The sequence below is a fragment of the Heteronotia binoei genome, chromosome 3 (genome assembly GCF_032191835.1).
Source record: "Heteronotia binoei isolate CCM8104 ecotype False Entrance Well chromosome 3, APGP_CSIRO_Hbin_v1, whole genome shotgun sequence".
NCBI lineage: Eukaryota > Metazoa > Chordata > Lepidosauria > Squamata > Gekkonidae > Heteronotia > Heteronotia binoei.
The window spans coordinates 117,384,882-117,397,767 of NC_083225.1; the positions used below are offsets into that span (position 1 = coordinate 117,384,882).

The 12,886-nt window shown below is 43.0% G+C and overlaps 1 protein-coding gene across 1 annotated transcript in view; it reads left to right on the top strand.

Annotated features, from left to right (window-relative positions):
• SAMSN1 (SAM domain, SH3 domain and nuclear localization signals 1) overlaps positions 1-12,886 on the top strand; it is a 231,578-nt gene that overhangs the window by 14,995 nt on the left and 203,697 nt on the right. The window contains exon 2 of the mRNA XM_060234405.1: positions 2,553-2,690. Within this exon, the coding sequence (XP_060090388.1) occupies positions 2,553-2,690 (138 nt within the window). The remainder of the gene's footprint in view (positions 1-2,552; positions 2,691-12,886) is intronic.

Sequence of the window (12,886 nt, forward strand, 5' to 3'; positions counted from 1 at the left end):
ATATACCACAGTAATCTGCAGTAATCTCTTTCTGCCCCACACCTCTTACTCTCACTCACTCACACAGAAATCTCATAGAAAGGCCATCTGGCTACAACTGGGGGTGCCAACTTTTCATTGGCAGAGCTCCTATGTCTGCAACAACAGTATGATGAACAGAAAAGTTTCATCCAGTAAAAATGGAAGGAAAAAGAAAGGGAAAGAATGAAATGGAAAGAAAGGAAAAGAAAGACATGGAAAGAAAGAACATAAACTTAAGAGGAGTCATGTTGGATCAAGCCAGTGGATGACCCAGTCCAAAATTCCCTCATACAATGCCCCAAAACACCAGAATGTCCACCAGTGGGGCCAGGGCACTAGAAGCCCTCCCACTGTTGCTCCCCCCCCTCAGCACCAAGAGTACAGACAGAGCATCACTAGAAAGAAAGAAAGAAAGAAAGAAAGAAAGAAAGAAAGAAAGAAAGAAAGAAAGAAAGAAAGAAAGAAAGAAAGAAAGAAAGAAAGAAAGAAAGAAAGAAAGAAAGAAAGAAAGAAAGAAAGAAAGAAAATAGCTACTGGAATGCCGACTCCATGCCCCTCATGGTTGAAAAAAACAACACACACACACCCTTTTTTGCTGCCCAGGCCTCCCAGGGAAATCTCCCCAAAAGAACATATTGCAAGGCACATGAAAGCTCATACCCTGAAGAACTCTTCATGAGTCTAAAGTGCCAGTGGATGCTAGCTTTCCTCTCAAACACTGGGAGCATGGGAGAAGGAAGGAGAGGCAGCCCAGCTCCTCTCTGCACAACACAGAGATGGGGCAAGGCTAGCTTTGGCTTTTCTTGTGACCCGGTAGTGAGGCTTCCATGGCCCAGTACCGGGTCATGCCCCGCAAATGGGAAACACTGCTCTAGATGTATATTTTTTGCATTTCATGATTTCTACACCAATCTCATAATTTTAAGGCTTTGTTTTATTATTCTGAACACTTTGGATTAGCACTTTATTTCAGCCTAAAAGGCTGGGAACCTCAGGTATGATTTCCAGATTTCCAAAAGGCACCCAGAAAGCCCTTGTGCTCACAGTGGCGTCAACAGGTCACCTCTGCTGATAAATAACAAGCTTCTAAACAGGTTAACATTAAGACAATAGAGACCCAAGCATTGTAGCACACAGCTGAATAGAAGTTTGGAAAGAAGAGGATAGCAACACTTCCCCCCATAGTGAATGTTTAAATCCTTTCATGTTATTGGATTCATGTTTTTTTTAACACACTCATTGTATTCATTATTGTTAATAATTATTAACTCTTTTTTATCCCATGTTTCTTCCAAAAAGCTCAGGATCGCCACTTGCTTCATTTATTGTTACATTGATCCCATCAGTCAGGACCACGAGCACAAGGCTGGAAACTGGCAGGAGACTTGTTGCTATGTGAGGGGCTCCACACTGATACAATCAGGGCTTTTTTTGAGCAGGAATGCACAACAGCACAGTTCCGGTTGCCTTGGTTTCAGGGGATGTGGCCTAATATGTAAATGAGTTTCTACTAGGCCTTTTCTACAAAAAAACCCTGTGTGAAGCAATGGTGATATCAGGGGGTGTGGCTTAATAAGCAAATGGGTTTCTCCTGGGCTTTTTCTAAAAAAAACCCTGGATACAATAATGTCAGCAGTAATGTGCTGACATCACTTCCAGTGCAGCCAGAAATGATATAAGTTCATTACTCAAGATGCTCTAGTATTCAACCAAAACTGTATGGTTTATCAACTATACCAGTGGCCCCCAGCCTTTTTGGCACCAGGGACTAGTTTTGTGAAAGACAATTTTTCCATGGACCAGTGTGTGTGGGAGGGTGCTGGGATTTTTGCCACCCCAGACTATCCCCCGCTCCTGCCCCGCCCCTGCCCTCCATGGGGGGGTGTTAAATGAGGGGTAGGTGAAGGTTGTTGCTGTGCTACCCCTTCTGCCCACCCAGGATCTGGGTGGATGAAAGAGATGGTGCTTTGGAGCGAGGTTGTGCTGCCTATTTTGTCTGCCTGGGACCTGGGCAGGCAGAAGGGGTGGTGCAGCACCTCTGCCTTGCTCCGCGGTCTGGTTGTTAACAGGGAGTTGGGGACCCCTGCACTATACCATACTGTGTTCTAAGATTATGTTAAACTTTTCTTTCTCAGCCTTCCAAACTAGTTTGCTTTTCCATTCCAAATCTATGAGGCAGGGGAGTCAGACTTAGCTCAAACTGGAAGAAAGGGATGACTTCACAAAAGGTATCAAAAGGTCCCGTCCTGCTTCTAACCAGGCCAAGCTGCTAGAAGGTTGACCTGTCCTGTCCTGGCTAGAGTAGCAGTGGCTTCTGTTTGCTATTGGGTAGAGCACAGGCATGTATGAATGAAGCTTCAGTAACTACCTGCAGTGTTAAAACATTTTAATCCATGCATATTAGATTACTATGCTGTGAATACAATCTGGGACAGTGAGGTGAGCAACAGGTACTGGAGGAGCAGCAGCACTTAAAGTTCCTTAGAAAAGGATCCTCTTAGTATGGTTATTATGATGTTCTTCTATTTCAGGAGGGCTCCATGGATAGCTTATATGAACCTGTTAAAGAGAATCAAGAACCACAGGAAGCTATTTGTATGACCAGCCGGGCTAACACCCCAGTAAATGTCCCAGTGAAGTATGGGCCTCCAGAGAGATCCCAGTCTTTGGTAAGTAGCACTAAAACTCTGTGCCTCTGAAACAGAAATACCTTGCAATAAAGGTCAAGAGAGTGATCCTCTCTGTAGATGGCTTTCTATACAAATACATGTATAAAATTTCCATGTAAGCATGATGAGTCCCATGCCACATACCAAACACTTCACATTTATATACATGAATCTGGGAGTCCTTATGATAGTGAAGTTTGCAGCTGGATTTCCTAGATTGTCTTGATGAGGGCAGAAAGGTGGAGTATAAATATGTGGGAGAGGTTTGACCTCTTACATTTTCTTTCTGCTCCTCACTGCTTCCTGCTTCCTCCTCCTTCCTCTTCCATGCACACAGTGGTTGCTATGGCAAACCTGCAGCTCCAGCTGGTTTGATTTTTTCAGTGTCTTTTTATGAGCATATTAACATATGGTAACACAAAAAGTTAGCTTTTTGCTTTTTTCTTCTTTCCTTACATTATTTATAGTCCCCCTTTCTCACAGGAACTCAAGACGAATTACACATAGTGAGTCAGTACTGTTACTAGAACTGGTAGGGTTTCCTCTTTCTATGGGGAGAATTAATGGAGGTAGACTGTAGATAGAGCTATTTTGGAGCAGGTTCTCCACCTAATATATACCAAGGTCCAGTTTCAGAAAGAAGACTCCAGATTTAAAATAAAGATTTTACTTAGAAAAATATGTAGAAATACAATCACACAAAGCAATCAAAATGTACAAAATAAAGTATTAGGAAAATTAAGAGAGAAAATATCAACTTTGAGGAATAGTTACAGAGGTGATACTAAATTTCCAGATGTGCAGATATTGATGAGGTGAGGGACAAGATGGCCAGCATCTTGGGTGTGTGGTTGTTTCCAGGAACACACAACACAGAAAGCATGGGTAAAGTTGGGTATATTTGTGCCCCAAAATGTGTCCTGAAGATATGGCTGGGTGTTTTAAGTGGTTTAAACAATAGTTCGATGGGATTCCTATTGTGTGGTGATGGTGAGTTGAATGTTTCCTGGGTGCTGGACACAAAAGTGTAGTGTTCTCTGTTTGCTCAGAGAATGGAACTAGGAGATGGGTTTTCCAATAGGAAATGAATAGATTCCCAGTTTGAAACAAAAGCTTCTTGATGGGTGTCAGGAAGAGCCATATAATGTTTGAGATTAATTTATCTCAGTACTCTGATGAAAGAGGCAGGAAGGAAAGGGGTTTTGTGTGATGGGTTTTGCACATTAACATAGGGTAAAAGGTGCTTGGGTGGGGTTTGAAGACATGAGAGAATTAGGCATATGCTGCCAGCGAGCTATAGACAAGCAGATACTATACCTGATAGAACCCATTTTGTTCTGACATTCCATCACAGGGTGGGGAGGATGGAAATTGGAATTAGCCTTGAGGATGCCAGTATTGCAACCTTCAACAGAAACCCTTGTTGGAGAGCTTTGGCCGGCTTTTGGCCCAAGCAGAGTGTTCTTACTTGACCTGTTTTTGCAAGAGCTCTGGTTCAGGTAAAAACATGGAAACCTCATTGTGTTTTGGGGTATTTCCATGAGTCAGGCAAAGTGCCTCTTGGCTACAGTACGATCAACAGAATGGGACCCTCAATAACCAGTGCATTAGGATTTGAAAAGTCTGGAGCCACCAGAAAGAACTGAAACTAAGTATTCACATGGCATATCAAGCAGTATAGAAATTATATAAAGAGAATCCAATTTACAATAAGCTATATAAAAAGGTAAAGGTAGCCCCCTGTGCAAGCACCAAGCGTTTCCGACTCTGGGGTGACATTGCTTTCACAACAGTTTGATGGCAGACTTTACGGGGTGGTTTGCCATTGTCTTCTCCAGTCATCTACACTTTCCCCCCAGCAAGCTGGGTACTCATTTTACTGACCTTGGAAGCATGGAATGCTGAGTCAACCTCAAGCTAACTACTTGAACCCAGCTTCCGCCGGGATCGAACTCAGGACATGAGCAGAGCTTAGGACTGCAGCACTGCAGTATAGACCAAGTCTTTAATCTAGGGTTCCAGCCTCCTGTAATTCCAGGGGACCTGGGGATGCCCTGGAATTACAGCTCATCTCCAGACTACAGAGATCAGTTCCCTGGAGAAAATGGATATTTTTGACAGGTGAATTCTATGGCATTGTACCCCACTGAGTTCCCTGTCCTCCCCAGGCTCTATCACCAAATTTTCAGGTGTTTCTCAACCTGGATTTGGCAACCCTACACCCCCATCACCTACCAGTGCCCGGGGGGGATTCAGCAACCTACCCTAATCATTTATCCAAGCAAGTTTGTAAAACCATTTTTGTACAGTGCAATGCTGTTACATGCACAGAAAAGGCCCCTTGAATAGTTCAGTTTTGCATAATTTGCAGAAAGCCAGAAAAGTGGGAACTTTCCTGACCTCTTCAGGAAGGCCATTCCACAAGACGGAAGCCACAATGGAGAAAGCATGTGTATGGACAGTTATTGATTTTGCCCAATTGCAGGTTGGCACCTTCAGAAGTCCCTGATGATTTGAGCGAAGTTGTCATGGCAGGTCATAGTGAGAGAGGCAGTCCCACAAATAAAGCAAAACACTAATTCACATTCATGCTTGCCGTATAGCACAGAATTTGCTGTGAAAGGAACCTCCACAATCAGATACAATGGTTATACATCAGTAACTGCTAGGTTTGCCAGACTCCAGGTCCAGGCAGGGGATCCCCCAGTTTTCTAGGTTCCTCCCCACTGTCAGCCAGCTGGCTGGTGGGGGGAAGCCCCACCTTAACAGCCACTATGTGCCTTTAGATTTAAAGCAGGTTTAGAAGCTTGCAAACTGCTTGTGTTTTGGAAGGTGTATGTTCGTGCCCTTAAATTTCAGCAAGACTGAAGCTAATAGGGTGGGACAAGCAGCCAGAGCCACGTGTGTGAGAGAGGAAGAGAGAGAGCACAATCCCTCTGTTCAATTTGCATTCCTTTCAGAAGCTATTTGTATAGTAAAAGGGATAGTAAAGAGTTAACTAGAACATTATTATGGGATAGAGGAAAACTCTACCCCCTAGACCTCTCCCTGCTTAAACTGGTTGCAGTATAGCAGATTGTTACATTCAGCAACTCTAGCAAGTAAAGCTATCTATACAATTGCCCCAGGGAGATCAGATGTGGGCATGCAAACTGTTTATTTTGGCTGCTGTGTGTGTGTTTTCACTTTCATTTAGTGGAAGTGCAGCTGCTTGAAAACAAAAAAGGCAAAAAAACAGGACAAGGAAATGAAGATTGTATTCAGGGGAACTGCACTGTTGTATTTTTATTTATTTAGAATGGGAAAGTCTCCTGGTTCCACCTTGTAAAGTCTCCCTACTCCACCCCCAAAGTCCCCAGATATTTCCTGAGTTGGACCAGGCAACCCTAGTAAATGCTTGGAGGTTCATATCTCAAATCATCACAGCAAAGAAGAAGAAGACCGCAGATTTATACCCCACCCTTCTCTCTGAATCAGAGTCTCAGAGCGGCTTACAATCTCCTTTATCTTCTTCCCCCACAACAGAAACCCTGTGAGGTGGGTGGGGCTGTGAGAGCTCTCCAAGAAGCTGCCCTTTCAAGGACAACTCCTATGAGAGCTATGGTTAACCCAAAGTAATTCCAGCAGCTGCAAGTGGAAGAGTGGGGAATCAAACCCGATTCTCCCAGATAAAAGTCTGTGCACTTAACCACTACAACAAACTGGCTCTCACATGGTGCAATACTTTGAAGTGATGGATGAATTGAAATTATGAGGTTATCAGAAAATGAAGCCTGATTCGTGGTCACTCATTAAATTTGAAATGTCAGTCAAAAGATGCAGCAGCGTTGGCCAGGCTTCAGGAACCATTTTGTTGCCTGTAAGGTCAATGATGTAGGCAAGGCCCCTACTAGTAAGGTTGCTAACTCTGAGTTGGGAAATTTCTGATGACTTGGAGGTGGAGCCTAAAAAGGGTTCTTAATGAAGTGTAATTGCATAGTGAGTGTCCACCTCCAAAACAACTATTTTCTCCAAAGGAATTAATCTGTGTACTCTGGGGATCAGTTGTGATGTTGGGAGACCTCTAGGCCCTCTGGAGATTGGCAGTCCTACCCACCTAAGTAAGTCTATTGTGTATTAACATTTTTACCTGCTATAAATAAGGCTTAACCTGGCGAAGTGTCTGTATAGTCTACTAAGACACCTAATATCTTTATAATGGAGGCCACTGATGTGATCAAAGCTCTGGTTCCATACAATTAATCATGCATAGTGGCACTACACAAGACGTAAAGCCACTTCGGAAGCCAGTATAGTGGGGTTCAGTTGAGCATCATGAAGGAGACAAACATATATGTCAGCTGTATGTACAAAGGCCTGTTTCTGCATGCAAAATAAAGTCAGTAGAAAACTGTAATGAAAAATGAAACATCTGTATAACTTCCTGTATTGTTTTACAAATGGATCTGATGAAGCATTTGTTACTTTTGCAGTAATACTGCAAGCCATCTGTACAATGCTCTAGTGATATTATTTTAAAGTAATAAGTTTGCAGCTCCTTCTTGTATACAGCATGAATCAACAGATGTTATTTTCAGTGTGTGGTATTACTATTTATTACTGAATCTATTTCAGTTATCTCCTGGAAATCGGGTCATCATGTTAATGTATGTTTCTAAAATTAAAGCTGTGGCATAAGGCATGATCAAGCAGTTCCAAGAAAGAATGGCTGCTTGAATTGCTTTCACTTTGTGGTTTCTGAATTACTATTTGTGGGTGAGGATGGGTGAAAGTAGCTCAGCCGCTGTCTGCACAACTGCATGGTTTTCTGTAGATATGTTGGACAGAAAAGTTCCCATTTCTAAAAATTCATTGTATCGTAACATTAATAACTCTGGTAGCAAAAATCAACAAGATTTAGGGGTATGAGCTTTCAAAAGTAAAAACTCCCTTCATCAGATACTGCAGGCCAAGTATCCATCATGGAAGGCGAGACTGGCAGTTTCAAAATTATAGTTAATGATTTCCAAACGATTGTCCCTTGGAATCATTTGAAAGACTAATATGTATTTTTAGATTTGTAGGGATGGCATGAACTGACTCACAAGCCAAAATTTGCCATGAACTCAGGCAGGTTCGGAACCCCCAAACTGATGTTCAGGGAAGGCACCTTCCACAAAGATTTGACTTATCCTTTTCAGCTCAACTGCTTGTGCCATTTAAACCTAACAGCTGAGCAACATGGATCCACAGCTGACGTGTTAGGTTTAAATGGCTGGGAGCAATTTCACTGGTGGGTTTCACTTCCCTTCACTTCAAAGTGTCTGTGTCACTTCCAGCATGAACCAGAAGTGATGTCATCACATCAGCAATGTCACAGTGATGCTGTGGTATTTGAGAAAAAACTCCATGGCAAAAAGTTTTTGCCCAAAAATGCAGAGCACCGCTGCAGAATGATGTGGCTCCACCCCCCAAAGTTTCCCAGCTCCACCCCCAAAGTCCCCAGATATTTTCTGAGTTGGCCTGGCCACCATAAAAGTCTCAAATATATTTAAACAGATTAACAAATTATCCTTGATTCAATATTGGTTCATATTTTCTTAGCACCTTCCTTTTTGAAGACCAGTGGTACATGATTAAATTTTCCACAGCAACAGCATTTAGTTTTTTAAATTGCAATGATTACCAGGATGTTTAGACTTTCTTTTCTTGTGTAGATGTGGCAAAACTTTAACAGAATAGTAAGCAAACTTTTGGGGATTGCTACTGAACTGGAACTTGGATGCTGCCATGCAGGGGGGTTTTTTGTAGAAAAAGTCCAGCAGGAACTCATTTGCTCGTTAGGCCACACCCCCTGATGTCACCATTGTTTCACACAGGGCTTTTTTGTAGGAAAAAACCAACAGGAACACATTTGCACATTAAGCAACACCTCCTGATGCCAAACCAGCTGGAACTGTGTTCTTATGCCTTCCTGCTAAAAAAAAGCTCTGTATTGTCATGCCATAACAAGTCATGATAGCAGAAGGGCAGGGTTGTTGTTTTTTTAATTGTCATTGAATTATTACTTTTCCCATTGTTTTAACAAAGAATTGGACAGTTAGTTTTTGCAACTGAACCATAGCTTTAGTCTTGACAATGTGACATCATTTTTTTAAAAAAAATGGAGCATGCAAGAGAGGCGGATAGGAGTTTTGTTTAATGACTATTGAAAAATTTGAATCAGCAGAAATTGCAGTCTTTTTCCCCACATTGTTCCTAAAACAAAGAGCAAGTGAATTCATATCAAAGATGCATGTATGATGTTGAAAACAGTTGGATACATACACTGATGGAAGAGGGATTTTTTTAAGTGCCATGCTTACCATTTACAAACTACTTATTAAAATTCTTCTCCAACTCCAAATAATGCTAAATCGGTGAAACAAATTGCTCACCATCAACAGGTTTTAATGAAAGACATAAATAATGTATTGGGTCTTTGTCGTTTTGTTTTAGGAATGTTTAGTACAGTAGTTAACTAGAAATAATGGCTCTTTGCTGTGTCACTATGTTAGCTGTCAAATCAATATAGTTATTTATAAAAATAGTTTCTAGAAATGGAAAACGAGATTAGTAGTGATGGTTCAGCAATGAGGCCTGTGGAAAAATGCTGCTTAGACCAAAGTACAATGTGTAATCTCCTATCTTCTATTTGTAGTGTAAGAACTATTAGGCCTACACCTTATTTGTAACTCTAAGCTTATTAACTAAGCTTGATTGTATTCTAATTCTGAATTCTTCCAGTTACCATCTGAACACATTACATGACACTATCATGGGAGTGTTGCTATACTCCAAACAAAACAGTGCTGTGTTTGTTTGTGGGCTTTGAAGAAAATCAATATTCCTTAGGGACAGGGACCTAAGAGCACTGCATAGCCCTTTCTGGTTCAATCCTTTGCATTTCAAGTCAAAAAGGCTCTTGGATAGCATGGCTTGGAAAGACCAGTCTATCTGAGACCTTAAACTGCAGCTGCCAATCAAAGTAGGTACTGCTGGACAAAGCTTGACAAAGATCTGATGTAACATAAAGTGTCCCTGTAGGTTCAGACTCTGCTAATATTTGGTGACATTAAAAACCTGTTCACCTGATTGGGAGGTCTTTAGCCTCTTTCAATTTTGGAATATACTCCTTGATTTACACCTGTTTGGACAGAAAAAACATGAAGCAAAATGTGAAGGTATCCTATTTAATTGTCAGCTCTGCTAGAACTCTATCCAGGACCAGTATAGCTGCCAGATCTCAGCCCTTGGGTATCCTAAGATGTAATAAAGAGCAACACTGAGCCTGTGCAGAGGGGAAAACTGCAGTCATTTAGAAATCGTGTGTGTGTGTTTCTCTGATTCTGTACCAGGTACTGATCATTTTGTGTTTCTCCATAAGAACTGGAAGCTCACTTTTAAAAATGAATGCTTTGCTTCACAGATTATGCCACATTCCATATTCTAGCCTTGAAATTGAAAAGATGTAGAATGAATCTGCAAAGCCTGCCCATTTTGTAGTCTTGCTGAGTCTTGCCATCAGTAACATTTTATCCTTCAGTCCAGGCCTCAGATTCAGTGGGAGCTCACAGGAGTGCAGCTCCTGAACCTTTCTGAGAGTTCCACCTCCTCCTTTTGAGAGTTCCACCTCCTTGTCTATTGAATAGTATTGCAGCTGCATAACAATCACTGGATGAGCTCCACCACCTATTTTTTTACAAAATGACCACTGCTTCAGCCACTCATGCAATTATGTGTTTGATGACCCTGTTTGTATACACTGCTGACCAGGTGAGAAATTAAGATTTGCTACCTTTAAACTGTACCTTGCATCTATGTTGCCTTACTTGTGTTTGGAGTAGGCTGCAGTAGATTTCATTTACAATTTATGAGAGGCTCAGAAATATCACCATAGGTAGACTTGATGACCTGTCCTCACATACCTAATTCTCACAACTTCAGCTAGGGTTGCCAAGTCCAATTCAAGAAATATCTGGGGACTTTGGAGGTGGAGCCAGGAGACTTTGGGAGTGGAGCCAGGAGACATTGGGGGTGGAGCTAGGAACAAGGATGTGACAAGCATAATTGAACTCCAAGGGAGTTCTGGCCATCACATTTAAAGGGACAGCACACTTTTTTAAATACCTTCCTTCCATAGGAAATAATGAAGGATAGGGGCACCTTTTTTTGGACCCCTGGTCCAATCATTTTGAGACTTGGGGGGTATTTTGGGGAGAGGCACTAGATGTTATATTGAAAATTTGGTGCCTCTACCTCAAAAAACAGCCCCCCCCCGAACCCCCAATATCCGTGGATCAATTCCCCATTATTCCCTATGGGAATCATTCTCCATAGGGAATAATAGAGTGCCCAGAAGACATTTCCCTCCCCCCACTTTCTAAAGTGGGAGGAGGACCTCCAAACCAGGGAATCCCCTGCCCCTTCCCTCTCACAGACACACAAACACTTACTGGGTTTGGTTCCTGCACAACTTTACTTGCTCTGAAAACGAAAGCAAAACAAAGGGAGGGGCTATTCTCTGAAAAATGTCATGGGTGCTGAGGACCCTGCAGAAGAAGCTGAGCTTGCAGAAGAAACTGCCTCTGCCACCTGCACCAGAGCCCCTGCCTCCCGTGGGAGAAGACCCAAGCCCCCCTGCCTCGCCCTCACGGGTGGTTCGTGTGCGGGACCGCCTTCGTCAGGACCTCAGGGATCGGAGGAGGGCGGCACGATCACGAGCAAGACGCTCCCTGAGCCCTGAGTTTTAAAGGATCCTGATTCTTCTAGGAGTGAGGATGCTTGAGTCTCAGCAGGATACTGGCCGCCCTCTGAGTCAGCAATTAGCCCAAATGGGCAACAGATGGCAAAGGGCTATATAGCTGTGGGCTTTGGGAGGAGGCTTTGTGGAAGCAACTAGTCACTTACCTGATGCTCTAGCATCCACTGCCTAGACCTCTGACTTTGGCTTCTGGATCCCCTGACTTTGGGCTTGGACTTCTGGACCCCCCGACTTCGGCTCCTGGACCTCTGACCTGCGATACCTGGATGGTGATTCGGCTTTGACGCATCGGACCCTCGTTGCCCACCAGCTACAGACCTTGGACTGCCCCTGGACTTCACTTGACCCGGCCGCAGCGTGTGACAAAAAAACTGTTATTGACCCTTTCCCATGAAGCACTTCCTCTTTCCTGCTTCCTGCTCAGCTTTAAAGGCACACATTTTAAAAACGGACCTGTTTGCAGGTTTCTAAACCTGCCGGAGATCTAAAGGTACATGGTGACTGTGGGGGTGGGGCTTCCCCCACTGGCCAGCTGGCTGGGAGTGGGGGGAAGCCTGTAAAAATGGGAGATCCCCCGCTGAGACCTGGGAATTGGAATCCTAACTTCAGCCCAGTAATTATCACAGAAGTTCACCAGTTATGGCTGTCAATACTGCATTGTGATAGAAGTCAAACCCTCCAGATGTCCTACTGCCATGCAACTGCTAACATAAAAGCAGGAGACACTTCTTTCTGAGAAATTATGCTCAGCAGTTGATTTTTTTTAATCTTGGGAAGCAGGAAGCACCAATTTTAATTTCATTCCAAAATATTGAGTTGGAATGAATCTCACATGAATTGTCAAGGGAGAGCTGCAGGATCAGCTAAAAATGGCAGCATATTTTATTATTGTCTATAATAGTTTGACAGTTCTGACATTTCAAATGTCTGCTGTGTATTACTGAAGAATCGCTCCACCAATTGTGAAAACTACTGTCTAAAAGCCCACAAGCAAATACAATATCCAGTCAGTAGATAATATCAAGAGTCAAGTGGCACCTTAAAGACGAACAAAATTTGTGGCAGGGTATGAGCTTTCGTGCTTACTTCTTCAGATATAGCTAGAATGCGAGTCCATCTGTCCTATATATTAGAAAGTGGAGTGATTTCCAATGCCAAATCACATGTAATTCAGAAGCTGAAATCACTCTACTTTCCAGGATATGACAGATGGACTCACATTCTAGCTGCATCTGAAAAAGTCAGCAGTGACTCACCAGCAAGACCAGCTCACTGACTAGGCACATTAGGCATTTGGGTTCTTCCCCCCCTCCCAGTACCCAAGACAAATATCTAATTTTCCCCCTCCCTCCCCTTCCCCAACATTGTGCTCCGCCCCCCCCCCCCAGTACACTCAGAGGAGTGCCACTAGGCT